The 20199-nt window shown below is 34.6% G+C and overlaps 1 protein-coding gene across 1 annotated transcript; it reads left to right on the top strand.

The window, feature by feature from the left end:
• Positions 1–739: 739 nt before the first annotated feature.
• Positions 740–18567, top strand: ANXA10 (annexin A10). The gene is made up of 11 exons (XM_030450094.1): positions 740–809; positions 4036–4130; positions 8032–8145; positions 10029–10119; positions 10292–10371; positions 13184–13237; positions 13370–13463; positions 14793–14888; positions 15532–15590; positions 17585–17707; positions 18499–18567. The coding sequence occupies exons 1-11, from the start codon at positions 770–772 to the stop codon at positions 18565–18567; spliced, it is 915 nt and encodes a 304-aa protein (XP_030305954.1). The 5' UTR covers positions 740–769.
• Positions 18568–20199: the final 1632 nt, after the last annotated feature.

Below are 20199 nucleotides of genomic sequence, written 5' to 3'. Positions count from 1 at the left end.
TCAGAGGAACTAAAGAGGTTAACCAGAGGACAGAGCAAAGTAGCTTTCAGCCTCAGTTATTTTCTCCTGTATATGTATGGGTTTGTGATTCTATTAAGAAGAGTACATCAGTTCTGTTTATTATTCACAGACTTCTTTAAAAGAACAATAATAAAAAAAAAATAAAATAAAGTAACATTGAGTAACATTGAGAAGTAACTGACAGTCAATTAATATTAGAAAGTAACTAGAAACATGGTGTTGCCTTCTACGTGGCATATCAGGTAGCTGTCTCATACTTAAAAGTAATATCATTTCTTTAAAAAGATCACTAGGTTTGTAAGCAACATATGTATATCATTCATCATGTTCTTAGTAGTTCTTTCAAATTAGAAATACCATGAGAAACAGATATTGAAGACTGCCAGGAATATCATGGATAAACTTTGAAAGACAAAATAATACTTTCAGAAAAAGTTTGGGAATGAGACAGACATAAAAATGTGGTTACATTGAGATGCAAAAAACTTAATTTTTATTATTATTAGGGTTTTTTTTCCCCTAGGTCTAAATCATTCTGTGGGCAATTTCATCTGTTTTCACGGGTCTTAGTGCAAGTTTAAATTCCATTTCATAAATTAAAAACTTTCATGGTGTTCCTCATGAAGCAGAGAGAATTTAATTATGCTTGTTGTTTTTCAATGTAATTATACACACAGTGTAATAGATCTGCTTTCTCCTTTAGCAGATAGAAGGAACGATTTTTCCTGCTCTGAATTTTAACCCTATTATGGATGCCCAGTTGCTAGGAGGAGCCTTACAGGGAATTAGTGAGTATCTTGACTGATTCTAACACTGATTCTAAATGTGCCTTTTTTTGTTGTTTTTTGTTTGTTTGTTTGTTTGTTTCAGAAAGCTCTCATAAAATAACACATATTAGCCTGTTACTGTCCGAGGTAACATTAAATTTTTTTTTTTTTTTGGATCCATGAAACGAAGTCCAACTGTAGAAAAGGGTTGGGTGCAAGCAAATTATATTTGACAATTGACACAGGCAAACTATAGAGCCAGGCAAAAGAGGGAGAGAGGAAAAGAAGATATAAGAAAGAGAGAGACAAAGTGGTAAGAAAGTGGTAAGAAAGAGTGAGAGAGAAAAGTGGAGAAATAAAGAGTAAGAAAGTGGGAAGAATGAGAGAGAGAGACAGAGAGTCACCACCAGGGGTCCAGCTGTCCAGCGAGGTTCTTCAGGATGATGCTGATCTTGGACAGGGTCTGATGCAGAAAAGGCGGTGGGTGAAGAGACAATGCCAGCCAGAGCATGGAGAGCCATATATACCCCTGGGCTCCTCTTGTTCCAAAGAGGCAGCTGTCAGTCAGCCAGGGTCGTTGGAAGACAGGCTGACTGGAGGGGAGCAGAAGGGTGTAGTCCTCCACCCAGCCATCAATTCTTATCTTCTTCCAGATGCCATTCCTCCTCTCTTTCAGCTACTTCAGCCAGATACATAATCATGCCTCCAGGGGCGTCCCAGCATTGAAGGTTGGCCCTCAGGAAAGGGGAGTAGTCTCCACCCATTCATCAGTTCTTATCTTCTTCCTGGTGCCATCCTTGCTCTGCACCAATCCCCTTAGCCAGGCACTTTGCAAGTACAATCAAGGTGGCTCGGTCGTGCCTGGAGGGATGTCCCAGCACTGAAGGCTGGAGCCCAGAGAAGGGGAGCAGTCTCCATCCAGTAGCTCTTATCACATCCCAAGGTGTCACCCCCTGCTCAGCTCTGGCCATCCAGGTCCTCCACCCTAGCTAGGGCTATTCATTTTAAAATTGCTCCTTTGAGACAGCTGCAAATCACTGAGGTCAGACTCGCACATCACCCTGTGTCTCAAAGACAATTTTAAAGAATCACTGGGTAGTGGTTACAGAGAACTGGAAAGAGAAGAAAAACATAACAGAAAAGGGAAGAAGAAAGAGAGAGAGTTTGAAGAAATAGAAATGAAAAGAAAATTAATCTTATTATGAACAAATTTTACAATGTACTGAATACAATAATTTGAACAAGCAAACACAATTTAAGTCACCCCTTGAACAAATTTTTTTTTTTTTACAATGTAACAATACTGAATTGGGGAATCACTTGTATACAGGTGAAGCTATAGCTGCTACTTAAAACTTCACTATAGTTAAGAACTTTAGTTTACTGTTAATTTCATCCCAAAAACTTTTTTTTTTTTTTTTTTTTTTTTTGTCATCCCATGTGCATCAAGCACACAAGGGATGAAATCTTGGGAATTATCAATATTGTGCAGGCTTGAGTGTGTGTTTGCACACAGCTAGCAACTGTTGCTTTTGCATTATCCTGATATCATGGGGGCCATGGCTCCATCGATGTGAAGGACGTCTTCATTGCGTAAGGGAGTATAACCACTCAGTTGAACCGTGTGCAGGTTGACTGTTCTCATTATGGCTGATTTGATACAAGATATTGCTATATCCATCATGATTAACATTGCAATGAACATCAACCCAGATTGTAACAAGCTCTGGATCCAACCCCATTATGGATGCCCAGTTGCTAGGAGGAGCCTTACAGGGAAGTAGTGAGTATCTTCACTGATTCTAACACTGATTCCAAATGAGCCTCTTTTTTTTGTTTTTTGTTTGTCTCTTTGTTTGTTTTTTCTCGTAAAATAACACATATTAGCCAAAATGAAACCTCATAAAATTAAGTGTCATCAAGTATATCTTGGTTCTTCAAGATACCACAATAAGACATACTGGTGATGTCCAAATGAATCACTATTTTGCTTCTACAGGAACTAAGATGAGAATAATCTAAAATTTACAGCAACACATATTAATGAATGCTTTCCTTGAGAAAGTAAAAAAAAACCATACAGAATTCCATGTTATGCACTACAGTAAAGGCCAACAAAGGAAACTGTAACTTGAACTGTTATCAGAGGCTGTTAAGTCTTTTAATCAGTCACCTAGAAATAAAAAAGAAAATTGACTGGAAAGTTTAAAGAAAATTATTATCCTTCACTCAGGAGCAATTTTTGCTTTCAGTATGTAAAAATAAAATAAAATTAAATTAAAAAAAAACAAAATACCAAAGCATTTTTCTCTGCTTAGAATTTTGTGTCTTGCTGTTGAACACTGCTGGTATTTCTGAGCATCAGAATATTGATTTTTTGTTTTACTATCTGAAACGTTTTCATTGCATTAAAATGTTTGCCTGTATCAAAGTCTTTACACCCCTTGGGCTTTTCACAAAGCTGTATAGCACGAAGTCTTACATTCTGTTTTCAGCTTCTTTAATGGAAATGTGAGGACTCAGACTTAACATCACATGAACCAAGATAATCAATTGATTTACACACAAAAAAATCAGAATATGTTGATCATTATCTTATTTTTCATAATAAGTAAAAGTTATTATATTTTGTTACATATTGTTACTGTTGGATTCCATGATTTTGTGAGTTTAGCAGTATTCCTTAGCTATCAAGACAAAAGACCATATGTAGCCTTCAATAAAATGCCCTTGGTTAAAATATTGTATCTTTTTAGACTTCAAAACTTGTTTTTATGCAGCTTTTTTGAAAATACCTATCCTTCAGTTGTTCAACAAATGTTCTGCCCACAGTTCATCATCCTCATAAAAGAGATGTCTAATTCTGAAATGACAATTTAATCAATATCAACAGAACATAGAAGTATGACTTCCCAGGCTCAGCCAAAAATTCTGCTAGTGGGCCTGGTTCTGAATAGATGAAAGCTTCTATTTTATTGATGCTTTCAAATCCATTGAGCTTGAGGGTGATGGTGATGCATCTGATATAAATAAATTATTTCACTTTTTGCTGGTATTGCACCAGTATGTGGTACGTAAACATGGTAAACATAACTGATGTTGGTAAATATCAGTGGGATATTAATCTGTTCATCTATTTTTTTCAAGAATTTGGGCTACCATTCTTAAACAGAATGTGAATAATCACAACTGTAAGTAAATAACTACATTTTCTTTATTTAGAATCTGTATCTTGTTTCCTTTGCAGGTTGTGAAAAAGATGTGTTGATTGATATCCTAACACAGCGTTGCAATTCACAGCGGCTCATGATTGCTGAGGCATACAGAGAAATGTACGGCAGGGTATGACACAGACACTTTGTATTTTCATTACTTCAGTCTCTCCTTCAGCAGTGCAGTTGGTCAGCCCTTCTCTGAGTTCAGTCACAGGAACCAAAAGCCTCCCAGACAGCTGGCCAGTACCAAAACACTGGCACACAATTTCACTGATGTAACTATCGGTACCTCTGGTGCTTTCAAATTGTCAGCTATGTAGCAGTGGAAGCACATCTGCTGCACACAAAGTTAAAAAAAGGGGCATGAAGTTTCTTCTGGAGTTCATACCCCTCCTCTAATGACCAAACGGGAATTTCTGGAGAGACTTATTTCTACTTCTACGTGCTTTTGGGGGTTTCTCCATTACTTTTTTCAAGTTTCTGGAATACATAATAGAATAGTATTTAGGTTGAAACACCATCATACCAATAATCACAGGTAACTGTATCTTACTTATGCACTGATTAGTGTTCTCATCACAATCACTGAGATTCTCAGACTTAATACCCTGTAATCTCATTCATACACCAAGCACAAAATTAAGGTGCTGAATGCTAAATTTAGGAATCTTGTAAAGGTCTTTCAAAAAGACATAAAATGTTTGTTCATTTTCTTTCACATTTATTTTATCTTTATTTACTGTATATAACAAGGTAATTTTTGTTATACAAGCTCTTAAATATACACAGCAAGAGATACCCTCATTCCATTTCCAGATCTATTATTGCTAACCAAATAAGTTCAGGAAAGTTGCAATGTTTGCATTTTTCTCAGTTACCTTAGTTATGTCAGGGCAGAAATGATAGCAACACCTTTCCTAAAATACTTGGGAAATGAAATAATTAAGAGTTCTTTGTGAAGCTAGATACTGTGGGAAAGCTGAAGAAAAATGCTGTGATTAAATTGAAGACATGCCCTTCCCATAAAGAAGCCAGACAAACATTTTAAACAAAATCCAGTTTTTTTCTTTTCCTGAAGTGTGAAAAAGAAGCTTATTGGAAATCATGATGAAGGTCAGTGTATGATTGCCATTGAATTGATCATCTTAAATGAGGACAATGACTTTCCAGAAATCCTACCACTCAGCCTTAATTAGTGTTAACTAGAAATGGTTCATTCAAAACCTCCACACGAACCTCTGATGTGGCCTGTTACACCAGTAGAATGTGTAATTTCCTCTTTGGGTTGATGAGAAGTTTTCCAGAGATAGCCTTTGTGCCACCTGTATACCAAAATACCTCTCAACCATTTACCTCTAAACATGCTGAAACAGCCCCTCTCTCTCCTTGAACTGGGGTAAAAAGAAGAGCTGGATTTAATTGGTATAATAGGTGTACTTCGTGTTGTTACTCACCTATAGGAGATCACTGGCTTCATTTCGACTGCTATAAAAATTCAAACAAACAATATTTATGCTATTTTAGATACAGCCTTGAATGGGTGAGTATGTTTTAAATAGACCATAAAAGAACAATAACTTAATTATAGGTATCCTTTCCTTCCAAAGACTGTAAAAATGATTGAAATCAGTATATATGAATGAATAAAAGTGTGTTTCCACATTTATTTATTAGGTTACCATTACCATTAGACGTGCAAACCACACAAACTCAGTGTTCATTCATGCAGCATTCCTCATTGCATTTTAGTTTTACTGAAAAAGTAAAGAACGTCAAACTACATTTAAAAACTTCATACCTCTTAGAATCCAAAATAAAACCATAAATAAATTGCTATGAAAACACACCACCTTTAAATTTTTATTGGCCATATTCAGTCAACCTGAAATGCTATAAAGCCAGTGACCACAGAACTAAAGATCAAGAATTTAAAAAGCCAAAGAAATTTTCAGATGTCATCTTTAAGAATTTCAGTCTCTAAAACTATGAATAATAATAGAAGGGAAAGGCAAGCAGATTGCTTTTATATTCTAGCAATGAGTTACAGAAAATTCTGAAACTCTTGCGTATACACCCACAATCTTAATTTAGATTAATCCGTTGAACACTAGGTATACTTTACAGTGCAAGATATATTAAGATACTCTCTATAGCTTTCAAAAAAAACCCCACTTAGTTCTACTTTTTGCCATGTGGAAACAGGGAGCAGTACAAATTGGCTCTAATCTACTGAAGAGATGAAATAATGAATGCTGGGGTTTTTGTCTCACCTGGGAGAGTAGATATACCAAAATGGCAGTTTATTTAACTCATCCCTCAAAAATCAGTTGTCTTGGGCAGAAACTGCCAAACAGGATGGGATGTGTCTTGCCCTTAGTTGCTGCAGTATACACTTCAGAAGATACTTCAGTATACATCAGTGATAGCATTTCACTGGATGTAAACTGTATTAATGGATATATTGCACCGGGTAAATGTGCCATTCAGCAGTCCTAGTTGATGAGTGGTAAACTCTGCAGGATGGAGTAGACAGATGGCTCAACAGTAACAGTTTTAGCCTTTTCAGTTTAATCTACGGTAAACCTGTCAGACCACTTCTCAACTTAATTTCAACTCAGACTGGTATATAGATGTAGTAGCCACCATGCCCTTTCATTTGACAAATATAAAGTGTGACACTTCAGGAATAAAATATAAAAAAAGAAACTAAGTCCCTGACCTGGATGCATGATTCAGACATACAGACAAGCTGTAAGATTCAGATTCCTTCTTACAATTAACCTTCATGAATTTCTTATAGCAGAGATGATTAGGAAATGTTATAGTGACAACTTATTTTTCAGTACTTCATTTCCTTTAGTTCTAATAGCAGGAGTAATTTTTAATTAGCATCCATTTGTATTATTAATCCATTTTCACATGGGCACGTTGTCAGAAGTGAAATGTCTTAATGAATTTGTCTCTATACCACGTGTATAGAAACTGTGATTTAGTGGTTTTCAAATGCATCTAATGTGCATTCACTGAAGACTGCATTTTTCTTGATCATAAATTTATTTATTAATGTGCACATGTCCTCCTTTATTTCTACTCTAGCTATTAGTTCATTATATTCGGATATGTATCAAAACTAAAAAAGGCCTGAAAAAGATGCAGCTCTGAAGACATCATAGTTTATATCATGGGAACAGTTCCTGGTAGTCCCTTTAATTCAGACTTAGCTCAGAACTTACCTGACATCTAACTAGTGCTGTACACAAAACACACAAAGATGAGCACACAAGTATCTTCTTAATCGGAAACAGCAACAGTATAACTAATAAGCTTTTGGCATTTGCAATGTTTTTTGAAGGGTGCTACTGGGAAAGGGGAGAATGGGGAGGAAACTTTCATCCATTACTCAGTTATCTGCCACACAAATACTGAGATCCATGCAGGGAAAGAGGGGGTCTCCTTTTTTCTAATTCAGCATCTCTCAAAAGTAGTGAATTCTGTTAGACTGTAATATATACATAAATAGAAGCACATAAGCTTCCAGCTATGCATAGGAGGTACTTTTATGAACTAGGAGCAACACGCATGATTTAAAAAATTATTACATAGCACATAACCTGGAAAAAAGCACAAGAGATCTACTGTGCTGCATGGGATTTGCTTTTCAAAGGTGCGTAGCTCCCACAGATTCACAAAGGAAATATGCCAAGGGAAGCTGCACATGGTCTGCCACAGTATTCGGGTTTTCAAGCCTTTTAAGTAGTAGATGCACTTAGACCCCTGAATTTTCCTCTGTATTGTAACAAACCGAAAAGTAATGATCCTATGTGGTCTACTTGCCTGTGTTCATCTCATCCATACTATTAGAAGAAGTAGGTACTATTTAAAAGAATATCTTTCTTACTTAATTTTAGCCAGAATGCATCTTCAACCGATCATTATTCATTTACAGAGAAAACCACTAATACTTTTTAAGCTGTCTTCAGTTTGACTATTGAAATAATCCTGTCTATGCATTTTCTTTGTTTTTCAAGGACCTGATAATAGACTTAAAAGAGAATCTGTCTCATCACTTCAGAGAAGTAATGGTTGGCTTGATGTATCCACCTGCCTCCTATGATGCCCATGAGCTCTGGCATGCCTTGAAGGTACTTGTCAAATTCAGAATTGCTTGGAGTCACAGTAACTTCACTAATTACAGTACTGAACATTGCTAAACTGATTTTTTTGACACTTAAATGGTTAATAAATAGCTGATCACCAGAACAGGTCATCAGGAGTACAGAACTATATGAAGTTTATTCACTGGTATGCTAAATCCAGTGTAAATAATGTAAAAAATCATGTAAAAAATGTATCATGTAAAAAATACAACCTATTTAACATCCATGGTAAACCTGGTAAGTGAAGAAATATCTATAAAGGGAAATGTAAGGCCCTCAATTTGCAAGCATTTATGTATGATAAAAAAAATTAATTTCAACAGCCATGTACTGTCATGTACTTAGCCTTCACCTTAGAAAACACCAATGCTTTAGCAGAGCAGATCATGGTTTTACATAACACAAATTACTCTGTGTAAAAAGCAATGATCACTCCAATCAAATTGAACCAGCTTTGAATTTTTGAGACAATATTTCCTTTTCTTTCCAAGATCTGAGATTGTGCTCCTTAAACAACTGAACATTTGAGTCAAACAAAAATATTTTTTCAAAGATCATGTAATTAAATGGTGAAATTCATTCCCTTAGAGCACTGTGGAGGCAAAAAAACCCAAATCAGTTTATAAAAGACTTCAACAAATTCTTAGAAAAAAGGTCCACTGTTGGCTATTTAAAACAATAATCTGTGTAAAATTCCCCCTTAGGAAAATCATAAATTGCCAATTCCTGGAAGATGGGGAGGCATACACAGCTCAGCAGTTTTCCTCTTCTTTCCATCAGTATTTGCTGTCCACTGTCACACATAAAACACCGATTAAGTCACAGATTATGTAACTGAGCAAGGTGATCTATTTTACATATTTTAAGAATCTCTTAAATAGAAAAAGGATTAACACTATTCTTTCTTGTCCTTCAGAAATTTAAACCAATGCATTATTTTAACTATTGATGCATTTTTTTAACTATTAATAATTATAATTGGCAGTTAAAGGAAGCATGACTTTTTCATTAAAATTATCGGTAAGACTGCCAAAGTTAAATTTTTTCCTAAATGTGGCTCAAAGTTAAACTTTCTTATAGTGTTGTATCTTGATCTGCATTCATATGGCCAAAGGAAAAAAAATGGACCATAGGTGTGTCCAGGCTCATGTTTGATGTCATGTTGTCCCATTGTTCCAAATGCAGAATATGCATTAACACTATACAAGTGCATAGCAAAAGCAGCATATGCAGCACATCTTATAACAACTCATGCTTATAAAATTAATTCAAATCCTGTGGGAAAATACAGTGATTTGCAGTACAGCATACGTGGCCATGATGCTTCCCTTAAATACGAAGCGCTACAGTAGACATTACAGACTGTAACATTCCTAAATAAAACAGTCGAACAAAGAAAGAAACAAAAAGAAAAAACAAACAAGCAAACAAACAGATATTTACTGATATTTACTGATATTTACTTTAGATTGCCTGAATACTTGTCAAGGATGTATGCTCAATCTTTGCATCTAATTTCTTTCAGCACATTTTAAATTACTATTAATTAAATTACTATTAATTAATTACTATTAATTAAAGTCTATCCATTATGTTTCTTTAAGTACTAGTCTTGAGTCATTCCCCACTTGTAAATATATATGATAAAATTCAGGTTAAGTAGAAATATATTTTAAATATAGGGTTGTACTATTAATTTAAAGTAATTTTCAATTTAAACTGGTGGGGCATGCTAAAATACACTCTGCATCATTCCAGCAGAGCTGGCTGGGGTTTTTTGTTATTTTTGATGAGTGAAACATGATTTTTGTCTAAAAGCTGTGGTTTCTACTAACATTATTTTTTCATATTCTCTTCTTTCCACGCAGGGAGTAGACACAGAAGAAAATTGTCTAATTGACATATTATCCTCAAGAACAAACACGGAGATCCTCCAAATGAAAGAAGCCTACTTAATGCGTAATGTTTTACAAGTGCACAGTAGCCATTGTACTATGTGTGTTCTGGATGTATTAACAATGTAAAGGAACAGAAGTACTAAATGAATTCTCAGTAACATTTGCTAATTCACTAATACTATTCAGAACATGTTCATTTGTGGTTTAGATTATATGTTTTTGTTTTAACCTAGAATATAATAATGATCTTCAACAAGATATCGATTCTGAGACTTCAGGTCACTTCAGGGATATGCTTATGAACCTTGCTCAGGTACTGTAAAAACAGTGACTCACATTTCTAATCAGGATTATCTTTTATATTATTTGAGGAGTATTAAATTTTAAGATGCCCGTGGTTAAAGCTAGTTCAATAGGGCTACACTTTTGAACAACAGAGGTGGAAAAGCAGAAGACAAAGAAAACTTGAATTCTTTCATCTACTTTGACTTTGGCTTTCATATAGAGGCAAAGGTCAACAGACTGCTTTATTGAGTAAGTCCTCTGGATATTCAACTGCTGACAATCTACTCAATCTGTTTCATCTCAAAAGAAGTCTATTTGCATGCAAAAATGAGATTTTAATTTTTAAAGCTCTGTTTTCTCTGTTTTTAGAATATATGGATCATAATCCAGTCTAGACATTGTGTAAAAATGGAGGTAAATCCTCATCTATCTGTGAAAGAAAGTATATCTATATATAGTGTCTGTATATACACTGTGTGTGAATATATATATAGTATATAACTATATAGTTTTATATAGTTATATATAAATAGTTCTCTGTTTTAAATATCATGTTCTTTATACTACTGCATATGCTAGGCCACAGTATGTTTGTACACAGGCAAATTAACTGTCACGAGCACACACTGATTTTTGCAGTTTTACCAGTTTGTAATTTCATGCAACACAGTTGGTCATCTTGTCAGATAATGAGTTGCCATTCTCATTGTAGTCACCATTCTCATTATCTGAGAAATCTTTTGTAAACTAGAGTAACAAATAATGACAAAAGGACTGCCAGGAGATAACAACATGCATGAGGTGTATCTGTAATTTATGTTAGTCTGTCTGGGGAAGAACTGTTTCCTACTAAGATCTGAAATAGCAGCAGGCTTCACTGAGATAGACATAGAGAGCACATATCTCAAACGCCAATGCCATAAACAGGAAATATTTTTTCTAATGTTGGAGTTTTCCCCCTATATGAAAATTAGTCCTTTCTTAAAAATTAAGAGCTACAGGTTAAGTAACCTCACTTCTCAGCTTTCTTAAAACCACAGGACACATTTTACTAAAATTAAAAACAAATAAGAATAAATTCTCTGACACTACATTATTAGTCCTTATTTTCTTAAGCCAAAATTATTGATAAAGAGGTCTGAAATCAGCAGCTTCTTAGCTAACAAAATATAAATGCATACTTGTGAAGACAGTTAGTTATATCCTCCATGTTTAGATACAATCTAATACTAAAACTCAGTGAAATTTTATTAAAATATATCTTTTCTAGTTCTAGTACCATTCAATGTAAAGGTTATTCTATATTAACATTTCCAATGCATCCTTTAATATTTTTTATAACCTTTGCTTTGATTACTATTAAATTTTGGAAATTATGACGAGCATGTCTGACTACAGATAGAAGTAAATGTGTTTTACATATGGAAAGCAAGTTAATCAAATGCTATAGTGTGGTATTTCTGCTTTTCATGTCTACACTGAGGCATATTAGATATTACAGGTTCTCATCCTTCCTAAATAAATTAGGAAATTGAGGCTAACTAACATTCTACTGTAAGACAAACAGATGATTGTTATTCTAATTCTCTCTTTTGGGGGTACTAACTGAAATGTGATAATTTTCTATAATTTTAAAAATAATTATAGATGTTATAGGATTCTCCAGCAAAACTATGCCAAGAGTCGTGACTGTCAAATGTAACTGGGGAAAGTGGGCATTTGACTCATGTAAAGTACTATTTAACTTTATTGTGTTTTGTTTGTTTTATTTTTCCTCTATTTACTCCTTTATATAACTTTACACAACCATTCCAGCAAAATTTCCTTCAAGTAATTTATCTGCACACTAGGAATTCCACTCTTCACTGTGTGAAATTCTTACAATTTAATTAAATATGTTATAATTTTTAACAGGAAAGGGCTACAAATCAGTTATTTCACAAGTTGACAACTACTAATTTTAATCCTTTTCACACATAACATAAAATATCTGTAAATTTTAAATAAATATAAATTGCTTCCAACATGAATGATTAAGGCCATGATTAAATGCAGTTTTAGATTTTTAAGAGTTCTGCAACCAGGGTTGATTTTTATGCTCACAAAATTATTATAGTGAAAAAGCAATTCCAGAAGTGGTGTGCTTTTCTCTTTTTCTAGCAACTATATAATTCAGATCATAGTATGTTTAATAGAACGTATCTCAGCTTGATTTGTATAACAGAAAAGCTATTAAATACATGGGAAAATTAGATGTATTCTTCTGTGGTTTATGTATCAAAGTTGTCAACCAATTTCATAGGTTTGGATCTTTTAGATAATGATTATGAACAAGCAAAATCTCTGTTATTTGACGTGCTTGGTCATATGGTTTGTGTAGGGAGAAAAAAAATGGAAAAGATTCTTCTGGAAATATGCATATTGATAGCAAGTAATCAGTGAGCAGCAAATGTTATTCTTGCTTTCCCCGCATGGTTAGATATTACAGTAAAGAATAAAACACCCATAATAATCGAAATGGTGGTGGAATGTTGATGTTAAAAACTTATTTCAAATGGGAATAAAAAATTGAGAGGTTTATCTGCTGCCCCCATTTTTCTTCCTCACAAGATTGTTCATCATTCTGAAGTTCTTCTGCTTTGAGGAAATGAAAACATAACATGACAACTTGAAAGTATTTTCTACAGTTGCAAGCTCAACCACTGACTGCACCAATTGAATCCAAAAGCCTTTATGCACTTCCTCAAGAAATGAAACATAGTTTCATATAGAGACAGCTTTATATTTCTACATTCTTTTAGAACTTAATTTCTGAACAAAATGTGTCTGTTTTCTCCCAGGGAACAAGGATGGAAGGATATGCAGATCCTTCTACAGCTGCTCAGGATGCAATGGTAAATATAGTCAGATGTAAGGTTTTTTCTAACATTAAAATAAATAAATGAATTATCAATAATACAAATATTGAAAGTTATTTAGGACTTACTTAAATTCTTATCCTTTTTTTTCTTTTTCTGTTATACTAGATTCTATGGGAAGCATGTCAGCAGAAAGCAGGCGAACACAAAAACATGCTGCAAATGATTCTCTGCAACAAGAGTTACCAGCATCTGTGGATGGGTAATCCAGCAATTCAGCTGTTTGAACACAGAGTGCAAATGAAAAATCTGACTTGCTAACAACACCATGGTTTACAGACCAAGAAGCTCAGTGTGCAACAGGGTATTAGCCTGAAACCTAAGTGTGAACAGTTGGAGTTGTCAAAATCCCACTGATATTAATGGGATTTTGGAAGTAATGCAAAACTGATCAGGAAGCCTAACAGGCATAGAGAAGAACGCATGACCAAAGAAAGGCACAGGCTACAGCTAAACAGAGTTTACACATGACACAACAGGATGAATCAGATTTTTCTTAACTATTTTCTTCATTTTTCCCAAGTAACTCCTTGGTAAGAGTAGAAACACCTTGGGAGAGGTAGTCAGAGTATTTTCAACAAATGTTTGTATGTGAAAACAAATCGTTGTGTTGGAGCTTTTCCATGCAAACTTCAAAGAAGCTTTAGATGGGAGTGCTTCAGGGTCCACATCCACTCTCTTGTAATGAACATAAACACAGAAACATAACGGGACATTTTTATTTAAACTATATAATCAGACTTAATTACATAATTTTAAGAAATTTATAAGACATCATCCAGATCTTCCACTGTTAAAAAGAAAGCTGTTTATCACTGTGTAGCCAGCTGTATTTCTTATGACAATTTATAACGGTATCTTAGAACTACTTCGCTGTCATGGAAAAACAAATTAATTTTTCAATCACGACTTCTGTAAGGCTGATGATGATAGCATTAACATAATGTAACACAGTTATGCTCTGAAACCAAGATTTGAGGGTCTGCCTGTAAGGTAGGCCCCTGCAAGGGTTGCAGTGTGCAGCATGTTGTAGATTTTCCTCTTTCCCTAAAGGAGTAAGCTTGCTTTGTTCAACTGTGAGTGTAATTCTGGATAACTGCACTAGTCAGAGTGTCCATGTCTGATACTGAACTGGTGTATGCATGTCATGCCACGTCTTCTTGGCACAATCTGCAACTCTCTGGCGAGTTTTAGCCGAGATGAGCAAGAAAATAGCAAGACATTCTCACAGGTATCGTAAGCAGAGGTTGCTAGAGAATTTATAAAAGTTTCCAATCAAACAGCCACTTTATCGTGCATTCATTTTATACAGTTTACTGAATAACCTTGAGAGAAAATGTCTAAGAAGCCAGGTTTCAGGCTACACGTTTAGACCTGAGGGATATAAACCACAGAGAATAAACATGGAAAAAACCTAACTCAATAACATAGTACCAGGGAAAGGAAGGGAAAAAAAAAAAAAAAAAAAAAAAAAAGGCAAGTTGATGATTATTAATGAACTAAAATAAAGCAAGATTTTTTTTTCTCCAAGTTTTCCAGGAGTTCCAAAATATCTTTGGACAAGACATAGTAGATGCCATTAATGAATGCTATGATGGATACTTCCAAAAATTACTGGTTGCAATAGGTAACGTAAATATAACATTTTATACTAGCAGTAATCTCTTGATAAATACTTAGTATGGTATCTCTGATGCATCAAGAATAGTATTTTCCTGATCTTTTTACCAACTTTACTCTCCCATATTGTGTAATTAAATTTTCAGAGATAATTAGAAATTAATATTTGAACTACTTTTCTATGTTTGTGTGAACTAAAAATGTGTAGATTCCAACAGTGCAGTTGGAACTTCCGCTGTTCACTATTTTGTGTGTATCTACGTTTTGTGAGCTTTGTGTACTAATGCATAACTGCATTAGCAACTGGAAATAACTGGGAAAGTTTTCAGGTCTCAAGTGATATATGAACTAGTTCCAAGCTTTATGTGCACTTGTTTTCCATTTATAGATAATAACATTTCTACAAAGGTGTCATGTGAGTGTATTCACTGATAGTTAATAAGCCCTTTCACACAACAGCAATACAAACCCACCCAGCCTAAGTATCAAAGCACAGAAAATTAGAAATATAGTCATGTTTGTGAAAACTGGTAGCTTCCTTTTAAGCTGACATGGAAAGCACTGCCCAACTTTAATAATTCAAGCCTGAAGCCAACAGAAATTATTCTGTGATAATCTTATGTCCACCTGTTGCAACTTTTCTCTCCTAGTTCTCTGTGTTCGTGACAAGCCTTCCTACTTCGCTTACAGGCTTTATAATGCAATTCATGTAAGTAGTCTTCCTTCTTCACATATCATAAAAGTAGCTTCCCCATTTTTTGTTTGCTTAATTATTCATAAAAAAATATTTACAAATCATCCCATTCAATCTTTAAGCTGTGACTGTGTGTTTTAATACCAGTGGTACCTACATAAATTTCAAAGCAGAAGTGCCTAAGCAACATTTAGGATTTAACAGTAATGGTAAAAGGTTAAATATTTAAGATTCCTTTAAAAAATATCTGGAGTTTTGTCAAACCTTTTTGTCAAACTTTTCATAATTTGTTGGGTTTTTTATTGAAAACCTTTCTTTTCTTCAGATTGTATCTCCCCCTGCTGTGCAGAAATCAATGACTACCTTTCTTAGTATCTATTTTTTGCCTATAGAGATTTGATAAGAATCACTAAAAAATTAAATAATAAACTAGTGTTACATTAAAAAATGGTCAGATTTTCTTATGGGGCTCAGTGTATATGTGCAGGTTCTTTAGCTTTGTGAGTAAGTGCTAACATATTAAAACAAATGAGTGATGAGAAGAAATGTGAGTAAATGCAAAGAAATATCTACAAATTCTACTTACTGGAGGTCACCGAAGACATTTCTTTTGTTTCTTTTGTTTCACATTCCTTAGTGAAAATTATGAGGCAACATGTTATATAAAGTATAATCATTAATCTTTTAAGTGCAGTCTTTAGAAGATGATCATAAAAGACAGCCATGGGTGAAATGTGAAGTATCATCTTAGAGCAGGAATGGCAAAGACAGAGCTCAAGCCAAAATCATCAAACAAAACTATTCAGCAACACTTCAATAGGGGCCCAGTATCTTCTTCCAGATGCTGCCAGTACTGCTGTCTTGTTTCCAATAAATCAGTAACAGCAAAGAACCAAGGAAAACCCTGGTGTTTGAGAAGGAGGGGCAGAATTTTGTCTAAGTGGTCAAAAAAAGGGTTGGTTTGACATGAAAAAGGTTTGCCAAAAGTACCAGGAAATACCAGCTAAGATGAGGCTTCTCAAGAGTCCTCTATCAAGACTGCTTCTCAAGTTAAAACCTCATGGCTAAGAAATATCACATTGATTTTTTTTCTTCTATATTATATTCAGATGATGTATGTATGCACCATTTTTAATGATCAAGAAGAGACATTTGCATTTTGTTTTAATTGATATTTTACTCTGTTTTCTCAAGGTGTTTTAATGTAAAACACAGATAATTTTCAAAAGAAATGCAAGAATTTAAAAGTGTCCGGTTTTGCAGCCAGCCCATTAGAACACTATATAATAAAACACATCCAAGACTCTAATGCTTAAAATCATAATGGTTTTTTGAGCGATTTTAATCTAGCCATCAAACAAGTATCAATTCTCTATATGCAGCTTTTTAACATATCTCCTTATTTGTTTTGGGGGTTTCTTTGGAGTACAAGATTTCACTCTCAATGGCTAGTTAACAAAATTATTATTTAACTTTATCAACCTAAATTGATCATCAGTCGTCCCAAGCCTCTTTTTTTATTCCTTTTATGGCCACTAGGTGTCCCCATTCTCCACAAGATTACAATTTGGAAGTTTATTTAGAAACCCTTAAAATAAAACACGGCTGAATAGAAGCTATGTAAATTCTAAGTCAATGGTTAAAACGTCATTGAATTAACATTCAGCAGCAGGCTGTGTGAAACAGACTACTTGGACTCCACAGTGACAGTCACAACAGGTTGCTACAAACTGAGTACCTAGGACTAATAAAAATTGAAGATTTTTCTTTTTTAAAGTTTGAAAACATGGTTAAAACACTGATATTTGGGAATCTCTGTTATTTAGTAACAATTTATTTCAACATGTGGACATTCGGTAGGATAAAACCTTCGAATGCCTAGATGTCTTTAAAATCTAGAATATCCTGATGGGTAGCCTAATTAATTGGTTTATCTATTAAACATTCATATGAACATATGAGTCATATATTTTTCAACTGTCAAGTTTCTTTTCATTTTTTCTTTTTAGGACTTTGGGTTTCACAATAAAACTGTTATAAGGATTCTCATTGCCAGGAGTGAGATTGACTTGATGAATATACGACAGCGATACAAAGAGACATATGGGAAATCACTCTTTCATGACATCAAAGTAAGTTCCTATGCACTTTCAGGTATATTCAGCACTGGCAACACACAGGTTGTGCCAATCCCTACCAGAAACAGAGACAGTTAATGTTCATTAAAACACTCAGGCTTTTTTTTTTTAAAAAAAAGCAATGTATAAATACAATAGCTTATTTTTCAGCTCTTCAGGCTGCCAGTAAGTGACCAATAAATTCAGAACTCACTCGCACTCCCTATGATTCCGTACTTCCTCTATACCAAGAGGAGGCTATATACAGGGCAGACATTGTATGCTGAGGAATAGTTTGTTAATAGTTCCTACACTAATTGATAACATCTTTTTTTACACTGCCCTGCAAAGTTAAGCTGTTACAGCTTTCATGCAAAACTGGGATAGCAACCTGATTTTATCCTTGTGCTTAGATAGTATCAGCCTTCAGAAAAACTACTCCTTTTTTCCTCTCACTCTGGATCTTAAAACACAAATTACTCTTACTAAGACACTTTACCTTTTTCATTTTGCTATAATCCAACTGTACAATGTGCAGTAAATGTAAGAAATTGCTCATAATTTTTTGGTATTGAACTTCAGGAGTATTAATCAGGTTTGATCCAGCTGTTCAAAGTTACATTGCTACAAGTTACCCAAGTAATCAAAGCCCAAAAAATGTGAACTGTAAAAAACTTGGCCTAGAATTCTTATGAAAACTTTGTAATATTCTACAAAACATTACATCATTAGTCTAGTCCTTATCACACACCAAGAGAAGAAATATTAAAAAAACTTACAGAAATGTTGATTTCTTTTTCTTGTAGCATTTTGCTTCAGGGCATTATGAGAGTGCTTTACTTGCTATCTGTGCTGGTGATGCAGAAGATTATTGAAAGAAGAAGATGAACTTTGAAGGCTGTATAAGTCTACCTGAAATAGAAATTAAAGCTACACAACACACTAATTGTAAGAGATCTCTATTCTACAGAACAGAAAAATCAATGCTATACATTTGCTGATATTAAATCTTCCTTGAGACAGGAAAAATGTTGGCAGGAACATGGTTTTATTCCTAGTTCGAATTACTACTTCTGTTTTTATGACTAATGTAAATTAATGAAGCAAGTAGTAAAATAACTCAATATAAGCATATTTTGATCATTTAGTCATGAACATTAGACAATGGGATCTGGAAGGATGTATTCATTTCCACAATGGAAAGAAAAAAAATGGTTTCCTTTATTTACTTTTAGCAGCCTGATTCCCTCATTTAATTATTTTTTTGACTTTGTCTTCCATTTCTTATACCTCATACTTTATGCTTATGAAAGTTACTGTTTTAGTTTCTATCAAACTAAGCACCTGCCCCAATCTTTTATCAGTCATTCACCAAAAAGAGCTTTCGTATTATCTTTCCTTTAGTCTTCACACATAATGGCATTTCAACTCTATCAATTTAAAAAAAATATTAGAATCAAAGATCCCAAATCAATCTTCATTATGTGCCACACACTGAAAACCCCTAGTTTCCATAGGTGACAAGTGACAAAACATTATGTAGCTTTAAGTGTAGAAGTTCCAGAGAATTAAACTCTGAAATTCCATTTGTGCCTCTCATTTTAATTATCAGTTGAATATTGACCTTCAGAGCATTGAAGTATTTCCGGGATGCCCGAGATGGTGTAATTCAGGGGTTGACTAGTGGTAGGTAGCATTGCACCTCAAAATCAGAATACCAGAAAAGGCAGTCCCAAAACTTCTGGTGACAACTCATCCCGCAGCAAAGACAGGCAGCAGAGCCCACAGGAAAACTTGGGCTTTTCGATATCCCGAGTCTGTTTGGTGCAGCCTAACGATGAGGCTTTCCAGCCCCTGACTTTGTACCTCGTCTCAGTCTTTTATGTAAGCATAGATAACTGAAAATTTAGTATATTCACTAAACTGCCCTTTATGTTTGTCTCCTGCAGCTACAAGGTTTCCATCTTGACATTCAGTATCTTTTTTTTTTTTTTTTTTAACTAGTACTTTCTAGAAGTATAGCTCAGTACATCTGAATAAAGCACTACTACAAAAACATGCTGCTTGCACCCGTGCCTTCCTTCAGTCTGTGAATATACCATGATTTTCAGTTTATCTTGCTGTTTTGGAAATGTTGTTACAAACTTACTGATTTACAATAAACTTTTCAGTTTAATCCCTCTTGAGTTTGACACCTCAAAATATTTCAGGTGGGTAACGTAATTAAGCTGTAGCTTTGGGATGAACACCTCCGGTAGGAAAATTAGAATAAAAATGCGAATGAGCACTATCCCAATTTGTCAACATTAATCAAGTCCTAGACTTAAGTTACAATTTTGAAAGTGAGAGACGGCTAAAACCAGCCGTACCTCAGCACTTTGGAGTTACTTTCTGTGGAGCTCTTTCAGGCAAGGAACAAGGACGCCTCCTCTGAACTGCAGAAGCCTCGCTCACGTGGTATCTCCCTGAGCAACAGTTCCCGAACCTCCCCAGCAACTCCACCCAAA

This window comes from Calypte anna, chromosome 4A (assembly GCF_003957555.1).
Source record: "Calypte anna isolate BGI_N300 chromosome 4A, bCalAnn1_v1.p, whole genome shotgun sequence".
Taxonomy (NCBI): domain Eukaryota; kingdom Metazoa; phylum Chordata; class Aves; order Apodiformes; family Trochilidae; genus Calypte; species Calypte anna.
Note: the sequence above shows the minus strand (reverse complement) of the source record. Positions and strands in the feature narration are given on the sequence as shown.